The following is a 17,649-nucleotide window of genomic DNA, read 5'->3' as shown; positions in this document are numbered from 1 at the left end:
AAAAATATAGGAGAAAACAAGTTAAGTCAATATATTAAATATTTAGGAAACATATTAAGTATTTAGGACAACAACATGTTCTGTTAACAGTGGAAAATGTCTGGATTTCAATTCCCAAAATTCCCCAACCAGCATGCTAGTATTAAACCTCTGATCAGCATGCTGGATGGGGAATTCTGGGAATTGAAATTCAGACATCTTAAAAGTTGCGAAGGTTGATGAACGCTGAACTCTAGCACTAGGGGTTTTGAATGGAGCTGACTTGCTTTCTTCTGACCTCATATTTCCGTGAACAGCAATACGATGTTATCTTGAGTGATCTGAATCAACCAATGCTTGTTAGCCAATTGAAGAATAGAGGCAGCCGTTCTGCTGAGCCCCGTGTGGTGCATCTCATCCCAGAACTTTGCTACATGACAGGTAAATCGATGTAATTGGGCTCATCCAAACATTGTGACCTTGTCTTTATTAATGATGACTATGATCATGATTTAATCACTTATTGCTTGTATGTACACTGAGACTTTATGCACTGGAGACAAATTCCTTGTATGTCCAAGTATGACCAAACTTGGCCAATAAAGAATTATATTCTTTCTATTTAGCCAATTCTGCAGTATTCAGAAATTAAGAGATGAAGTTTCTGGTCAAATGAAAATTTGAATATAGACAAGATCCAATCTGTGTCGGTGACTGACCCAGATTTGATCTTGCAACATTATCCTGGGGCATGTATATTTGCCTTCATCCATGAGAAAATAGACAAAAGAGCACAAGATCACATTTTGGTTGCTTGGCAACCGGCTTATCTTTCTGGCTGATTGCAATGTCTCACAGTCATCTGATCATAGAATAGAACAGAACAGAACAGAACAGAATAACAGTCCAACCCTCTGCTTAGGCAGGAAACCCTATACCAGTGACGGCTAACCTTTTTGCTGTTGCATGCCAAAAATGGGGGGAGCGTGAGGGATTTGCGGGCAGGCGTGCCCACACCCATAATTCAATGCACCCCACACATGCGTGCATGACCCCCCCGCTCCCCCAGCTTTTGGCAAGTGATGGAACAGTGGGCCCGTTTTTCACCCTTCACAGGCTCCAGAGGCTTTCTAGGAGCCTGGGGAGGGCAAAAACTGCCTTTCCAACCGCCCCGGAGGCCCTCTGGAGACTGGAAATAGCCCGTTTCCTGACGTCCGGTGGGCCCGGAAGGGCTGAAAATCAGATGGCCAGCGCACGCATGCGTGTTGGAGCTTAACTAGGGCAATGCTCGTGTGCCCACAGATACGGCTCCGCGTGCCACCTGTGGGTTGCCATAGGTTCGCCATCACGGCCCTATACCACTTCAGACAAATGGTTATCCAATCTCTTCTTAAAAACTTCCAGTATTCACAACTTCTGGAGGCAAGTTGTTCCACTGGTTAATTGTTCTAACTCAGGAAATTTCTCCTTAGTTCTAAGTTGCTTCTCTCCTTGATTAGTTTCCAGCCATTGTTTCTTGTCCTGTCCTCAGGTGCTTTGGAGAATAGCTTGACTCCCTCTTCTTTGTGGCAGTCCCTGAGATATCAGAACACTGCCATCGTGTCACCCGTAGTCTTTCTTTTCATTAAACTAGACATACCCAATTCCAGCAACTGTTCTTTATATGTTTTAGCCTCCAGTCCTGTAATCATCTTTGTTGCTCTTCTCTGCACTTTTTCTAGAGTCTGCACATCTTTTTTACATCGTGGCGACCAAAACTGGATGCAGTATTCCAAGTGTGGCCTTACCAAGGCATTATAAAGTGGTATTAACACTTCACATGATCTTGATTCTATCCCTCTGTTTATGCAGCCCAGAACTGTGTTGGCTTTTTTGGCAGCTGCCGCACACTGCTGGCTCATATTTAAGTGATTCTCCACTAGGACTCCAAGATCCCTCTCACAGTTACCACTATTGAGCAAGGTGCCACATATACGGTACCTGTGCATTTTGTTTTTCTTGTCTAAATGTAGAACCTTACTTTTGATCATGATTTTTGATGTGTTTTGCCAGTTTCAGGCATTTAAATTCTGGTTTCTGGCTAAAAGCTCCCATTAAGTAAAATCAATTTGTTTAACAAAAGAGGTTGTAAAACCAGAACCGGTCATGTGGTCACCTGCTTAATGACTGCAATGACTTATGACCATAATTCCAGGCTCAATTACAGTCATAAATCAAGGCCTATCTATACCAGTATTGTTATTCCCCTCTTCAGAAAAGACTTAAATCCAGCAGCTGAAGACCTATTAATATGATGGATGTAGTGGCAAAATTATATAACAAATGTCTTCTGTTTAGACAGAGCACTAGACTACTACAAATCAGAATACTGGGGGAGCAAGCAGGTTTTAAATACAGTTACTCCACAATAACCTGAATATTTCTCTTAAACAATTTAGTAGAAGATTATATCAAACAGCATCACTACAAGCTTGGTTGTTTTCTTGCAGAAGTTTTATTATCCAAACTAGGTAACATTATCAGCTTCAACCCCAAATGACAAATATTGTTCCTGATCCCCAGCAGGATCAGGACCCTGGAGAGTTCCCTGCAGGTGACTTACAAGCGATATTAGACCTCTGATCAGGAGAGCTGTTGTTCTAGCATCTTCCTATGACCATGCAAGACCTCAAAAGGGCTTTGAAGAGTCAGGGATTTGCTAAGGGGACAAGTGCTTGCTGTGACTTTAGAATTAAGAGCCCAACTTCATGTTTGAAGATGCTATGGAGGAGTCATCTGGGTCTGAGCTCTCAGATGAAGGGAGAAGATCCCAGCTATGTTACAACATCGACCTGATTTTAAAAACCAGACCTGGTTAACACTTGTATAGGAGAAACCTCTCCCCCCCCCATTAAATTCCAGACCAGACTGAAGGAAGGCTGTAGCAAAGCATTTTTGGATCGGCATCAGGAGTTGGGCTTCACCTGTATCTTCTTACATCCTCTGGCTGGGAGAAAAAGCAAGGTGCTTTTTTTCAAGAGGCAACTGGACTGTCTGGTTTTCCTTTGAAGACATTTCGCTTCTCATCCAAGAAGCTTCTTCAGCTCCGACTGGATGGTGGGGAATGGAGTCAGAGCTGAAGAAGCTTTTTGGATGAGAAGCGAAACGTCTTCAAAGAAAACCCAGAAAGTCCAGTTGCCTCTTGGAAAAAAAAGCACCTTTGGGACAACCATGACCTGGATGATTGAGATTCTCCATAGACACTCCGGCTGGGAAGTTACAAAAGTAGATATTGAAAGCTAAGCTTGAACTGGGAAGAACTCTGGTTTGGGCTGTAATGACATCGTATCTCTGATTCTTGGTTTTCACCATTCTTTTGATCCTGTGTGCCGCATACTGGTTTAGTAAAATATCCTCGCCCCCTCTTTTTTTTTTTTACATTAGGGCTTAGCAGAAATGCAACTTCAGACTTTCGCTTGATGAGAGATCTCGCTCAACACACTCACTTGCCCCCACAACAGAGACATCAACGGCTAACTAGGCTTGCTGACAACATTCAGAGGTATTGTTCTAGCAAGATCGGTTGGTGTCACAACTTCTGACCATAATGAGCACACTCCATGAATTCCTAAGTTTATATATCCCATATTTTGTCGTTTGCTCATTATATTAAGGTAGGGGTGTCAAACTCAAGGACCAAAATCCAGCCTGCGGGGTGCTTAGATCTGGCCTGCAAGAGAAACCCTGGAAACAGCGAAGGACTGGCCTGCGGTGCTTCTGCTAGCGAAAATGCAGCAATCCCGAGCTCCGTTTTCACTGGCAGAGGGCTTGGGCCACCATAGGTGCCCCTGACAGGAGTGATGTCGAGCTGGCCATGCCCCCCTGCCCCCCAAGATCAAAGACAACCCTGATTCAGCCCTCAATGAAAATGAGTTTGACACCCCTGTATTAAGGTAATTGGATATTTAAGAGGAGGCATCAAGATATAAAACAAGGTGTCTCCATCCTGATTGCAGTTTGCATATCTATCAGAATGACCCCTGGGCAGTGATAAATTTGATCCATTACTGATTTACAGAACAGTATGACTCACTTTCCAAGGCCTACTGTAGCCTCTCATTTGCTGCTTATGGTCCTGGAAGGGATCCAGATGGGGAAAACGGTTGAGAAGTATTTTAAATAAGTATAAGAACAGGTAACATGTCTTGTTTCAGGAAATAATCATGGTTATGTCCTGCTTGGATTGACATAACATGACAATTGATTTGAGGTTTTAAAAAAAATCAGCACTCAACCTCGATAATTGCACTTACGATGGAGCAAAATCATTCATGTCTCCTGCGAAGTCTCACTGAATTCAAGCTTCAGTTCACTCAATATATACAGATTGGCTCCTTCGTTTTTAACCACTAGATGGAGTTAAAGTATCATCAGTTTTCAGAAACAAGGGCTATAGTCTGAAATACAAATGAATAGTTTCAGAGGAATTCCTTCGGTACTGAAAAATACTCTCCAGAAATGTCTTATGCTTATTATTTCTTTGTTTAATGTTATTGATTACATATACAAAGGTAAAGGTTCCCCTCACACATATGTGCTAGTCGTTCCTAACTCTAGGGAGCAGTGCTCATCTCCGTTACAAAGCTGAAAAGCCAGCGCTGTCCGAAGACATCTCAGTGGTCATGACTAAACGCCAAAGGTGTATGAAACACTGTGACCTTCCCACCAAAGGTGGTCCCTATTTTTCTACTTGCATTTTTTACATGCTTTCGAACTGCTAGGTTGGCAGAAGCTGGGACAAGTAATGGGAGCTCACTCCATTACGTGGCACTAGGGATTTGAACCACTGAACTGCCGACCTTTCTGATCGACAAGCTCAGTGTCTTAGCCACTGAGCTTTAGAAGTTCGAGATGGCATACATTATGTAGGGGTCCTTCCTATTTTTTTTTACCTAAACAGCTCCCCTGTATGGCTGTTTGGGTTGAAAGAAAGACTACCCCAAAGTCACTCTGAAATCTTCCATGGTTCACAATGAAACCAGACCTGTGCTGGTCATTATGATGAACAGTTCCTAAATTTCTGTAAATCCTGGGATTTCTTCCAGCTGCCATTTTCTCCAAGATAAACTAGAACTGGGCCACAGTTACTTATCACTTGAAGAAACCTGCCCTGATTTAGATGTCCTCTGGGCTTATGGAGGGCAGCGTGTGGCTCAGTGGTTAAGATTGTTGGCTGGAAAGCCGATAGCCCAGGTTTGAGATCAAGCGCCATGTGATGAGGTGAGCTCCCGTCCTCACCCCAGCTCCTGCCAACCTAGCAGTTCGAAAGCATACAAATGCAAGTAGATAAATAGGTACCACTTTGGTGGGAAGTTTGGTGTCCCTGAGTTAAAATCAGAGGTGGGCTGCTGCTGGTTTGCACCGGTTCAGGCAAACCAGTAGTTAAGATTCTGTGCAGTTTGGTGAACTGGCAAATCCCACCACTGGCTGGCCCCGCCCCCACTTGTTTTTCAGCTTGTTTTCTGGGCTGTTTTGGGCCATTTTTTTGACCAAATCAGCCTGAAAACGGCCCAAAAACGGCCCAAAAAATAGCCAAAACCAGGCCAAAAAACGGGCAGGAATGGGGTCAGCCAGTGGTGGGATTAGCACCAACCAGCTGAATCCTACTTCTGCCTTTGAGGTGAGGAGGCGGGGCTGGGTGTGATGAGTGACATCACCCAACCAGTCACATGACCAACTGGCCATGCCTACCCAGCCAGAGAACCAGTTGTTAAGTTATTCAAGTCCCACCATTGGTTAAATTCCCAATAGAGTGCTTGAATGTCTTAAAATAAAATCTTGCTGTGTTCTTCTGATAAATCCCACTAAAGATGAAAATGGTCAGGTTTTGAGAGTTGCCATTTTCTTTCAGAAATAAAGACGCTCGCTTAGAATTAGAAAATTGGGGATTGCAGATGGGATGCCAGGCTTCCTTGACTGGACGTGTGATCACCTCAGAGAAACTCCTCATGCAGAATGAGACAGTAAGTAACACGGGCTTGTTATCTATGCCATCCACCCTTGGGCTGACCTCCGAGGAAGAATCTTGAGGAGTCATCCAAGGGAGACAACCACATCATGCAATGTTATTTGCAGAACGTACTTCCTTCAAAGCCTTTGAAATGGCATTTTCCCCCTGCCCCTTTTTTGGGACAGCTGCTTTTCAGTTATTGATGTCTTTGTGCTTTTTTTGTTCCTTCCCCTCCCCCCCCCTTGCAGTGTTCTCCAGTGAACGCTGGGGACTGGTTCAGGGATTTGCGCAATATGAAGATGATCAGCGAGACTCGTCTGGAGAGATGGCTCGTCCTGTGTAATTACAACCACACAGATCTGACCCATAATTTTTTGAACTGCTTGAGAAGAGTAGGAGGTCCCATGAATTTTCATATTCAATATCCCAGAATGTGAGCTATGTTGAATTCTTCTTTCCTTAAGGCATTTTAATTGGCTTTTTTAAATGTGTACTTATCAAGCGTTTTAAACCTAGGTTTCTAAATAAGATAGGCCTTTTGGTAAATTTTAGGAGGAGCAGGACGGGCTGTTTGCTTGCTTTTGGCTGTACACTGGATAAAGGGGCCTGGCTTTGTTGTTCCATAATACCGGGATGACCCATCCACCACATTTAATCGGCCACATTACTTAAGAGCCTGCATGCTGCATTGGCACACCACGAATGAAGGGTCTGCAGAAAGAAGAACCCTCATAAAAATCAAGATGGCAGTCGCAGCGACATGATTGAAACCCTTACTGTTGGTGCATCCCAATGACCATCTTGCATAACTATCATAGCTTGGACCAGCTTCACCAACTGAGGGAGTCCATTCGTGCATAGGTTCCTTCTGATACTTCCTCTTTGCTGGGGCAGGAAAGTTAACATGGAGATCAGTCATCTTGGTTCCAGCTAGAATTTATGTCTATAGTGAAATTCATGACTGATCACCAAAGGCAGATGCTTTAGACCAGGGGTGTCAAACTCAAGGCCCACAGGCCGGATCTGGCCCAAAGGGTACTTAGATGTGGCTCGTGGAGCCACCCTGGAAACAGCAAAGGTGATGCCTCTGCCAGCGAAAACGGAGCTCAGTGAGGCCATGCATGGTCTGCCCGGGCTCCGTTTTTGGCCATAACATCCTCCTGCAGTCCTGTGCCAGCGAAAATGGAGGTCGGGGAGGCCAAGCTCGGTTTTCACTGGCAGAGGGTTGCATGAAGCCATCACGACTGAATACAGAGCCTTGATGAGTGATGTCGAGCTCATCATGCCCACCCTGGCCATGCCCCACCCCCAGCCCCCAAAGTCAAATACAATCCTGATGCGGCTCGCAATGAAATCGAGTTTGACACCCCTGCTTTAGACTGACATTTGTATACTTAACAGGGACTTAAGTATCTTATTTCAAGAGTAAATTAAACTTTAAAAAGATATGAGAAAATGGTTTTACTCACTTGTAAACTCTCTCTCTCCTTTTAACCCCTCTCTTTTTGCCTCACAGCTGAAGCTTTCTGTTTGGTCCACAAAAGAATACACCAAAAATACATTCTGAATAAAAACATATAGATGAAATCAAATAAAATACAAAATTGTTCCTTGGCTGCTGTGTGTTTTAATTTTTAGAAGTTCTAGGATTGTTTTTATTTTATATTAATCCTGTTTGTTGCTCAGAGTTACTTGTTCAGATGGGCGGCCATATAAATTGGATCAATAAATAAAACATGACATAAACTAGGCAGCAGCACAGCAGCTTTTCAGAAACAAATACAATTACAAGCCTATTAAAAAGCCTGGGAAAATAAAAAGAAGACATGAAATAGTCATTTATGTGAAATTATCCTTATCTGAAGATCACATTGCTTTAAAAACCAGGCTTAATGGAGAATCCTAATTCAGTTTGGACAAACAAAGTATTTTAATTTATGGCACTTTAGTTGGTCCCATGCACATTATCTGTTTCTATAAATTACATCACTATAGACCAGTGTTTCTCAACCTTGGCAACTCTTAAGATGTAGACTTCAACTCCCAGAATTCCCCAACCAGTATGCTGGCTGAGGAACTCTGGGAGTTAAAAGCATGTCTTAGAGTTGCCAAGGTTGAGAAATACTGCTATAGATTATGTTTTCCTCACAAGAAAGTAAATGTAGGTTAATAATAACCTGCAAAGATGTTGACTATATGGATAGGACAGTGATGAACTTTAATTTACATTTAGTATCATATCTTTGAGAAGCAGATAGTGTACTAGCAAATATGCTTCATCCTGTGTCAGAAGGTGTCAGAAGGGTAATATTTTCTAATATGTTCTCATTTTGGTCTGCAGTGTGCCAATAAAAGAGGGCCCTATGTCATTTGTGAAAGTCCTACAACAGCACGTGAATCCTGAGCTACAGCTGGTATGTATGCAGAATGGATAAAAATTGCTTTTGGAGTGTATTCAGTGGAGAAAAAGATAACTGCTGATTATCTGAAGTATTTACTCCAATCCAGACAGATATCAGCAGACAGGATTGTGATTCAAATACCTAGCAGAGACAGCTTTTCTGAAAAGTGCCAGTTACAGTTCAAGAAACAAGAGAGTAGCCATATCAATTCGAGAAGTTCCAAAATGCTAAATTGGGTAGTCAGCTGGTCAAAGAGTCACAAACAAGAAGCAGGAACAATAGCCACAAACTGGAACACTGAGCTGCTGTTTCCAACAAAGGCGGAACCCAAAGCAGCTACGTACTGTAGATCTCTCACAGACAGCTGGCTGCAATGAATCAGGTCTCACCGTTTGCACGGTGAGGAGTCTTATTGAATGACGATGCTATGCTTGCCACGGCATATGTCAAGACCTGGGACTTGGGGGGGAGGGTCACACCTCATTATCTGACTGCTCCAAAGAATCAGGAGATGCTTATGGTTGATGAGCCTCTTCAGATGAATCATGTCTTGAAAGATTCCTGAGGTTGACGATCCACAGGCTCAGCTGTGACCACAGAGTCTGAATCTGAATCCTAGCTTATGAAGCCATGATGGATGAAAAGACAGCATTGTAGGGAACAGGTATCCACGCAAAGGGGTAGGGATAAGTCTTCCCTCCTTGAATGGTTCTGCTTATCTTGTTTCTGTTTCTAGGTATTATGTGTATTGTCTTCCAACAAGAAGGACTGTTACGATTCTGTGAAGAAGTTCCTGAGTCTTCACCAGCCTATCCCTAGCCAGTGTGTGCTTGTCCGTACATTGTCTAAGCAAGGAATGATGATGAGCGTGGCTACAAAAATTGCTATGCAGATCATCTGTAAGCTTGGAGGGGAGCTCTGGGCAGTTGAAATACCAGTAAGTAATTCTTTCTATAACTTAGATGTTGACTATATATTGTTGACAGAAGTTAAGATTAAGATATTTGGCTAAGCCTGAAATGATTTACAGTAATCAACAATGATTTGTGATAACAGCAGGAACTAAATCCTTCCCACTCTTAACACTTGCTGTTGAAAATAAAGGAGAGGAATATTATGGAAAAGTCAAAAATGTAACAGAACTCAGGCATTCAACAAGCTTTAAAAGCACCTTTGCACCAGGCTCAGGATTTCAGTGAAAAGAAAAGAAAGACGTCTGAAATCTGTCCCGTCCTACTATAGTCACATGGTGTATGTGTGTTTGTGTATCTGTCCATCTATCTCTTGACATGTAAAACTGTTTCGTAATCATCCAATCTGTCCTAAGAATTCTACACAGCGTGTCAGGCATTTGTTGTCTTGAAAATGTCTGATAATTCCTTTCAAGCAGGGAATGTCAAGAAGTGGAGGTGTGATATTGATTCTTCATCTAGGAAATGGAATGACAATACAGGTAGTCCTTGACTTAACAACAGTTCATTTAGTGGTTGTTCAAAGTTACAACGGCACTGAAAAAACTGACTTATGAATAGTGGTGGGTTGCTACTGGTTCTCCCTGGTTCGGGCGAGCCAGTAGTGGTGAGGGTGAGGTGAGAGCGAACTGGTTTGCTCCGACACTGTTCTGCCCCAGCTACGGACCCCAAAGAACGCAGCACACACAAAGTCTGTATAAACCTTAGTTTACTAAATTAAACAGGTTTTTTTTCAAACAAAGGCTGTTAATTAACTTTCTTAACAGCCTACAAGAATCCAAAGAATAAATAATCTTAATCTTACTATGGTTGGCAGAAAGCCCAGAAGCAATTTGCAGAGAACTAAGATCAAGGCACGAAGGAAAGTGAACGAAGTTGTTCCCTACAAATTGCTTCAGTTGGCGTTCCTCCTTAAATAGGCTAAGGGAGTGGCCAATTAGCCCCAAGCCTTACTCTCGAGGAGACCTCCTCCTGAGGAGCCACTCCTGCCTTTTGGCAGCTCTGCGCGCCCGTGCATCGAGAAGAGGCTCGTCCTCTTCGTCCTCGTCACTTAAGGGAGCTTCTGGAGGTTCTGAAGGCCCTGGCTGAATCCCCGCCTCTGGCACCACATCTTCTCCAGCCTTCTCATTGTCCGACTCAAGTGCCAGCTGCACAGGCTGCTGGCGCTGCACCACACCAGCCTCCTCGCTGTCTGAATCAGCCACCAGCCGCACAGGCTGCGTACGGGCCACAACAGACTGTCAGCTGGGCCCTCCCGCCCGTCCCTGCGCTATACCTACCTATATTTGTTCATTTTTAGCCCAGCTGATAGGCGCGGCAGAGCGGATTGCTATGCCTCAGCTGTTCTGAAATGGAATGCGTTTGTGCAGAGCACAAGTTTGGCACACGTGCGCGAAGTGAACTGTTGGTAACACCAGTTGAAACCCACCACTGCTTATGACCCTTTTTCACATTTACAGCCCCTGCAGCATCCCCATGGTCACATGATCGAAGTTCGGACATGGTCAAAATTTGGACACTTGGCAACTGACATATGTTTATGATGTTTGCAGTGTCTCTGGTCATGTGATCATTTTTTTGCAAACTTCTGACGAACAAAGTCAATGGGGAAGCCGGATTCACTTAACAAGCATGTTACTAACTTTAACAGCTGCAGTGATTCACTTAACAACTGTGGCAAGAAAGATGGTAAAATGAGGTGAAATTCACTTTACACCTGTCTCCCTTAGCAACAGAAATGTTGGGCTCAATTGTGGTCGTAAGTGGAGGAGCACCTATATCTGCAGCTTATATTTCGCTATCTAATTTATTAGGAGAGTCTTCTAATTCTGTCAGGCATGTTTTTAAAGACATTACTGGCTCTTTTTAAAGCCTCAATTTAAAAATCTTTATTTTTATGACTTCGCCCTAATCTAAAATCTATAGTTTTTATACACTGGATGGCTTTTCCAGTGCTTTAGTCTCTAACATAAATACTTTTAGTAACACTTTTAGTTTTTTATATACTTTTCTCCAATGTTTTTTTTATATACAGTAAGTGTTCTTGATGGGACCTTTAAAATGTAATTTTCTCAGGTGCTTTTTTTAAAGCAAAACTATAACCTACAGCCAAAAGTATACCCTAGGTATGCCATTTTCAGAAATATACTCTATACTTTGAATATACTTCTGCAGAATTTTGACCAAAGATTACTCCAACATACTCCATCCTACAATTCACTTCATTTTGTAAATTCTCATCAATAGAAATTTATGGATGATTTCTGTTACTTCCCTGATCAGACCACTGAAGGAGGAAAATTAAGGCAAGGTGCGACTGTTGCTGACAGCTTCCCTTCATGCCCCATAAAGATTCCACATTGAATTCCCTATCCAAACTGTGTACAGCTAGTCCTCAACATACAACCGTAATGGAACCTGTCCATTAAGCAAACCAATGGCTCTCTATGGGTGTAGTTTTGCCAAAAACTGAAAGTAAATGCCTGTTTTCAGGAAAACCATCATAAAATGTGGTCATGTGGCCACCGGACCAGGGGTGAAATGCTACCGGTTCAGACCAGTTCGGCTGAACCGGTAGTGATGGCGGCAGGTGATTTGGAGAAGCAATGGCAGCGCGAGGCCCCGCCCGCCTGCCCGGTCATCGTTAAAACCAGGAAGTAACCTGTTTGTTACCCTCTGCGCATGTGCAGAGGGTCCGGGCGCGCATGCACTTCTGAACCGGTAGGGAAGGTAAGTAGATTTCACCCCTGCATTGGACGTGGCAAATGGCGGTAAATGTGGCCTTGCTGCTGAGCGCCCAAAATTCCGTCATATGACCACAGAAGGGGCCTAAGCATCAGAATTGTGAATCCCGGTTGTAAGTTCCCTTTTTCAGATCGGTCATAACTCTGAGCAGTCGCTAAGTTAACCCATCGGAAATGGAAGGCTACCTGTAACCCAAGAGTTCTTGCCTCATGACTGGGTCTGGGACATCGATCGTGTTAAATCTCCATAGAAACATCAGGTTTTGTTTTATCCTCTAATTCAGTCATTTATTTATTTGACAGTTGACCTCCTTCATGGTCGTCGGCATTGATGTCAACAAAGACACCCTGACCAAAGGAAATTCAGTTGTTGGATTTGTGGCCAGCCTGAATGCCTCAATAACTAAGTAAGATTCTTTATTTCCATTAAGTTTCAGGTGTTGCCATGGCAGCTCCATGCTGAGGTAATGCAAACTAGTCATTTTCACATCATCGTCTGGTACTCTGTTAATGAGAATTTCCTGCCTATTTAGCATGTCTCATTACCTGCAAACCCCCCCCCATTTGTAACTGCTTTTTAACAGTAGGATATACAGGTGGTCCTCAACTTAATGACCATGGTTTACAACCAAAATTTCTGTTGCTAAGCCAGAAGGCCGTCAAGTGAGTTCTGCCTCATTTTGTGACTTTTATTGTCCCGGCTGTTAAATGAATCACTGCAGTTGTTAAGTGGATTGTGCAGTTGATAAGCAAATCTGCCCCCCCCCCATTGACTTTGGACAGTGCAACTGTAATTAAAACATGTCAATCACCTGAATTTTGATTATGTGACCATGGGGTTGCTACAATAGCCATAAGTGTGAAACCCAATCGTAAGGCACTTTTTCCGGCACCATTGTAACTTTGAATGGTCACTAAAGGAATGGCTGTAAGTCAAGGACTATCTGTAGTGGTTAAGGTGCTGGCTTAGAAACCAGGAGAGTGTGAGTTCTAGTCCCACTTTAGGCATGAGAGCCAACTGGGATGTCTTTGGGCTAGACACATTTTCTTTCATCGTAACCCACCTCACAGGGCTCTTGTTGTAGGAAAAACAGGAGAAAGTAGTATAATCAGTGGTGAAATGCTACCAGTTCGCACAGGTTCAGGTGAACCGGTAGTAAAAAAAAGCTACAGTTTCCTCCGAACTGGTATTTCTGACGAACAGCTGTGCCGCACGATTTAAAATCGCTAGAAAGTAGGAAATCCTACTTTCTAGTGAATCTAAATAGCACAGCACAGCTGTTTCCCCCCCTCGCTGTTCTACTTACCTTCCCAAGCCTCCTTTTTTTGTGGGAAGCGTGCATTTGGTGTGTACTATGCATGCGTGCACAGCGTGTGTTTGCACCCAGCGAACTGGTGGCAAGCCGGTTCAGATTTCACCACTGAGTATAATGTATGTTTACCTCCTGGAGTTACTTACAAGATAATAAAAGTGGAATAAAAATCAAATAAATAAAAGTAGATGAGGAGGTGGTAGCACTACAAATGTTGCTGAAGAATAGCTCTCAGCATTCCCTTGCCATTTCCCATAATATTAAGGAGGGTGCAGGAAGTCATAGTTCAGTACTACAACATTCATGTCCGGAGCACTGAAGTGCTTTTGGGTTGAAAGGATTGAACGGTGACATCACCATTGCCCGATGGATGCCCAGTTGGGGGCTCCTGTTAAGTTGCCTACAGAAGTGGTACTCATCTATCCATTAGCAGTCTCCCATTTTTAAACTGCTGGGTCAATGGGAGCTGGACTGTGTGACGGAGCTCAACCCGTCCTGTGGCAGTGATCGGGTCTCGAACACAAAGCTGCTGATTGTCAATAGCAATAGCACTTAGACACCGCTTTACAGTGCCTTACAGTCCTCTCTAAGTGGTTTACAGAGTCAGTATATTTTCCCCAACAATCTGGGTCCTCATTTTACCCACCTCAGAAGGATGGAAGGCTGAGTCAACCTTGAGCCAGTGAGACCCAAACTACTGCAGGCAGCAGAAGTAGCCTGCAGTACCGTACTAACCACTGCGCTACTGTGGCTCACTCCTGCATCCTAACCTCATGAGCCACTGCACTCCTCAATAGTTCAGTAACATCTGGAAGAGAAGTTCCCCATTCCTGGGCCTGCGTTATTCTTTTAACTATGCTGAGAGCTTTGTAACTAACTGACATTCTCTTGCGTGCAGGTGGTATTCGCGTTGCATTATGCAGTCTGCAGGAACCAGCATGGCAGATTGTTTAAGGATCTGCATGGAAGGTAAAAGAGTAGCATATAAAGGGTGTGAAATACGCCTTGCACTTAGAGTTAATCTCCAATTTACAAGTATTTGTTCAGTGACTATTCAAAGTTACTTCGGCCCTGGAAAAAAAGTGACATACACCTTACCCCCATAGCAACCCATCACACGCTCAAAATTCGGCCGCTTGGCAACTTGCATTATATACAACAATTGTTGCGTCCCAGGCTCATTTGATTGTCATTTGTGACTTTCCCAGCCGACTTCCAACAAACAAGGTCAATGGAGAGGGAACTAGATTCACTTAATACAGGGATTCCCAAACTTGACAGCTTTAAGACTTGCGGACTTCAACTCCCACAATTCTCCAGCCAGCTGGCTGGAGAATTGTGGGAGTTGAAGTCCGCAAGTCTTAAAGCTGCCAAGTTTGAAGATCTCTGGCTTAATATGTGAGTCACTTAACTGCACATTGTTCATTTAACAAAGATGGGGAAAAGGCCGTAAAATTGGGCACGACTCACTTAACAACCATTTTGCTTAGCACCCGAAAATCTGGTCTCAGACTTACGTGATTCTAAGCCAAGGACTGCCTGTATATCAACTGGCAGTTGTGGGGGGCAATGCCGGATCATTTTCCAGTAAAGATGATACCAGAGAAATAATCTAATATTGCCCCCAGCTGTATTCAGCATAGTAATATAACTTCTTCAAGCAAGTGGCAAGTTTTTTTTTAAAATGTGGACAGCTGTAATACCTTTTGCGCTGCGTTCATTTATCTAGAAGCTGCTCCTGAAAGTTAACTCCCCTGTAATAATAAGGTATACCTTGCAGCTGGTTCCCTTCCCTCCATCAGTTACCCGAAACCGTTTTTTTTTTATTTCTCCTTCTTGCAATTCTACAGATGCTATAAACAGTTGGCAGAAGTGTAATGGGCATCCACCTGCACGCATAATCATATACCGGGATGGCGTAGGAGATGGGCAGTTGAAGATGGTGATGGATTATGAAGTCCCACAGTTACTAAGTGTCCTTGATGAATGCGGTGGGGGGTGCAGGTAAATATTTCTTATCTTGCACCAGGTTGGTGATAGAATATGTCACATAGTCAATTTTCCCCATGCTGCTCCGTCCTCATGCAAACAGCTCACTCTCCAAACTCCTTCCCTGTTCTGAATGAATTCTCTCTCTTTTTAGATTACACCTCGTCAGTGCTATATTTGTACTATCTTGATTTTAACAAGTCCCTTTTTGCAAACAGAGGGATTCATGCAGAGAAAGGAGGAAAAATTGGGTGCTGGTATTTCTGTTCAGTACGTATAGGCAGGAGACTGGGCATCATGTTTGCATTTGTTTCTTCTCTGGGAATATGAAAACTTTAGCCATCATCCCTGAATAAAATACTATGAAATAATAACAGTTGTTGGGAGCCAGATTTTATCTGCAGCATCTTTCATTTCACAGAGTGGTGCAGTGGCCTAGAGGTGGAGCTCTCGCCTCATAATCAGGAGGCTGTGAGTTTGATCCTAGGTAGCGGCAGATATTTCTCTCCAGGGGTGAAATTCAGCAGGTTCTGACAGGTTCTGGAGAATCAGTAGCAGAAATTTTAAGTGGTTCGGAGAACTGGCAAATCCCACCTCTGGCTGGCCCCAGAGTGGTGTGGGAATGGAGATTTTGCAGTATCCTTCCCCTGGAGTGGGGTGGGAATAGAGATTTTGCAGTATCCTTCCCCTGCTCCGCCCACCAAGCCACACCATACCCACCAAGGCACTCCTACAGAACCGGTAGTAAAAAAAATTGAATTTCACCACTGTTTCTCTCTCTGGGCACAATGAGTAAATATCAGCTGTGAACTCTGCATTGGTGACAGGAAGGGCATCCAGCCAGTAAACACTCAGCTCCAGTCAGTTGCCGAGACTCCACTCCGCAAGGGATTATGGGTTGTTAAAAGACAAAAAAAAATTCTTCCATTTCACAGTGGAAATAATGAGTGATTAATCAAGAAATGCACTGCTTTTTCATTGTATTTCTTCTCTTTTTACTTTTAATACCGGAAGACCCAAGATGTCATTGATCATTGTGAAAAAGAAATGCCTCTCTCGCTTCTTCGTTGAGTCTAACGGGGGCCTAAGGAATCCTCTTGTTGGAACTGTTATTGATTCAGAAGCCACCCAACCAAACTGGCAAGTATACATTGTCACAATATATACCTTCTTAGGTCTATATATCACAATGATAAAGAAACCTTTTACAGTTGGAGGAGGCGTATTTTTTATTTTTTATTTTTACATAGGAGTGTGGTTGGTGATATGACGCTATAGTTGGTTGGGCTGAAATTTTGATTATTTTGAGATGTTAGAAGATTTAAAAAAAAGAATATAAGTGTGTGAAGCACTGCTTTGTATATAGTAGTAGCCAAAATTGTGGAAACCTTTTGGGGAAAGTGTCTTTTTGAGGTTTGATGGCTAATAACTGTTCTGTCCCGTTCCACTCACGCACCCCCACAGACGGCCCGGAGTTAATAAGCCACACAACAAAATTCTTTGAAAATAAAGCTGGCAGCAACCCAGTGGCTAGCTGCCAATTCAGACTTTACTCACACAAAACAAAGATTAGCCTGCCAGCATTCTGATAAAACAGGCAGAGTTTTCAACAATACAAGGATTAATCCAAATGCAGTCTGATAAAGCAGGCAAAGTCCAGTAACGCAGAGATCATGGATTAGTTCTAGTTTTTGCTCGTCACAAACTGAACCGGCCACCACACCCACATTTATACCCTGTGGGGTGTGGTCCAGTGACTCAGCTAATCTCTGGCACACCTTCCCCTCTGCTGCGCACGCTTCTCCCTGTGCCTCTGGAGAGGGTCCAGCCAGTACTTATCTCCTTCGTCACTGTCCACCTGTGGCTGCGGGGACGTGCTTGGCTCTGAGCCTATCTTTTGGCCTTCAGTGTCCTCCGGAGGCATTGCCAGAGAGGAGGGTCCTGGAGAGGGAGGCCTTGCCAACTCCTCTTCCTCACTCTCAGAGTCTGCATCTGTCAATAGCCCAGGCTCAGGCAACGGAGCCACAACAATAACACCACTTTTTTTGGAATTTCAAGATAATCATATTCCACCTCAGGAATGGCCCGGGAACAGCCCAGACCTTAGCCCAATTGAAAATCTATGGAGCCAATTAAAGAAACTTGTCAGAAGTGACCCAGTAATAAAATCCAGTTAATAGATTTAAATCTTGGTTTCACATTATAACAGCTGCAGAACTAAAAGACTTGGTTCATTCCATGGGAAGACGTTGTAAGGCCATA

The 17,649-nt window shown here is 43.5% G+C and overlaps 1 protein-coding gene across 1 annotated transcript in view; it reads left to right on the top strand.

Moving 5' to 3' along the window:
• PIWIL4 (piwi like RNA-mediated gene silencing 4) overlaps nt 1-17,649 on the top strand; it is a 42,800-nt gene that overhangs the window by 20,850 nt on the left and 4,301 nt on the right. Inside the window, exons 10-19 of the mRNA XM_070942900.1 lie at nt 297-420; nt 3,403-3,520; nt 5,870-5,981; nt 6,217-6,401; nt 8,310-8,382; nt 9,107-9,307; nt 12,389-12,492; nt 14,297-14,367; nt 15,249-15,402; nt 16,402-16,527. Coding sequence (XP_070799001.1) covers nt 297-420; nt 3,403-3,520; nt 5,870-5,981; nt 6,217-6,401; nt 8,310-8,382; nt 9,107-9,307; nt 12,389-12,492; nt 14,297-14,367; nt 15,249-15,402; nt 16,402-16,527 — 1,268 coding nt within the window. The remainder of the gene's footprint in view (nt 1-296; nt 421-3,402; nt 3,521-5,869; nt 5,982-6,216; nt 6,402-8,309; nt 8,383-9,106; nt 9,308-12,388; nt 12,493-14,296; nt 14,368-15,248; nt 15,403-16,401; nt 16,528-17,649) is intronic.

The sequence above is a fragment of the Pituophis catenifer genome, unplaced genomic scaffold, assembly GCF_029215685.1.
Source record: "Pituophis catenifer annectens isolate HBS135680 unplaced genomic scaffold, rPitCat1.0.hap2 SCAF_4, whole genome shotgun sequence".
NCBI lineage: Eukaryota > Metazoa > Chordata > Lepidosauria > Squamata > Colubridae > Pituophis > Pituophis catenifer.
The sequence above is the reverse complement of the archived record's forward strand: the minus strand, read 5'-3'. Positions and strand labels throughout refer to the sequence as shown.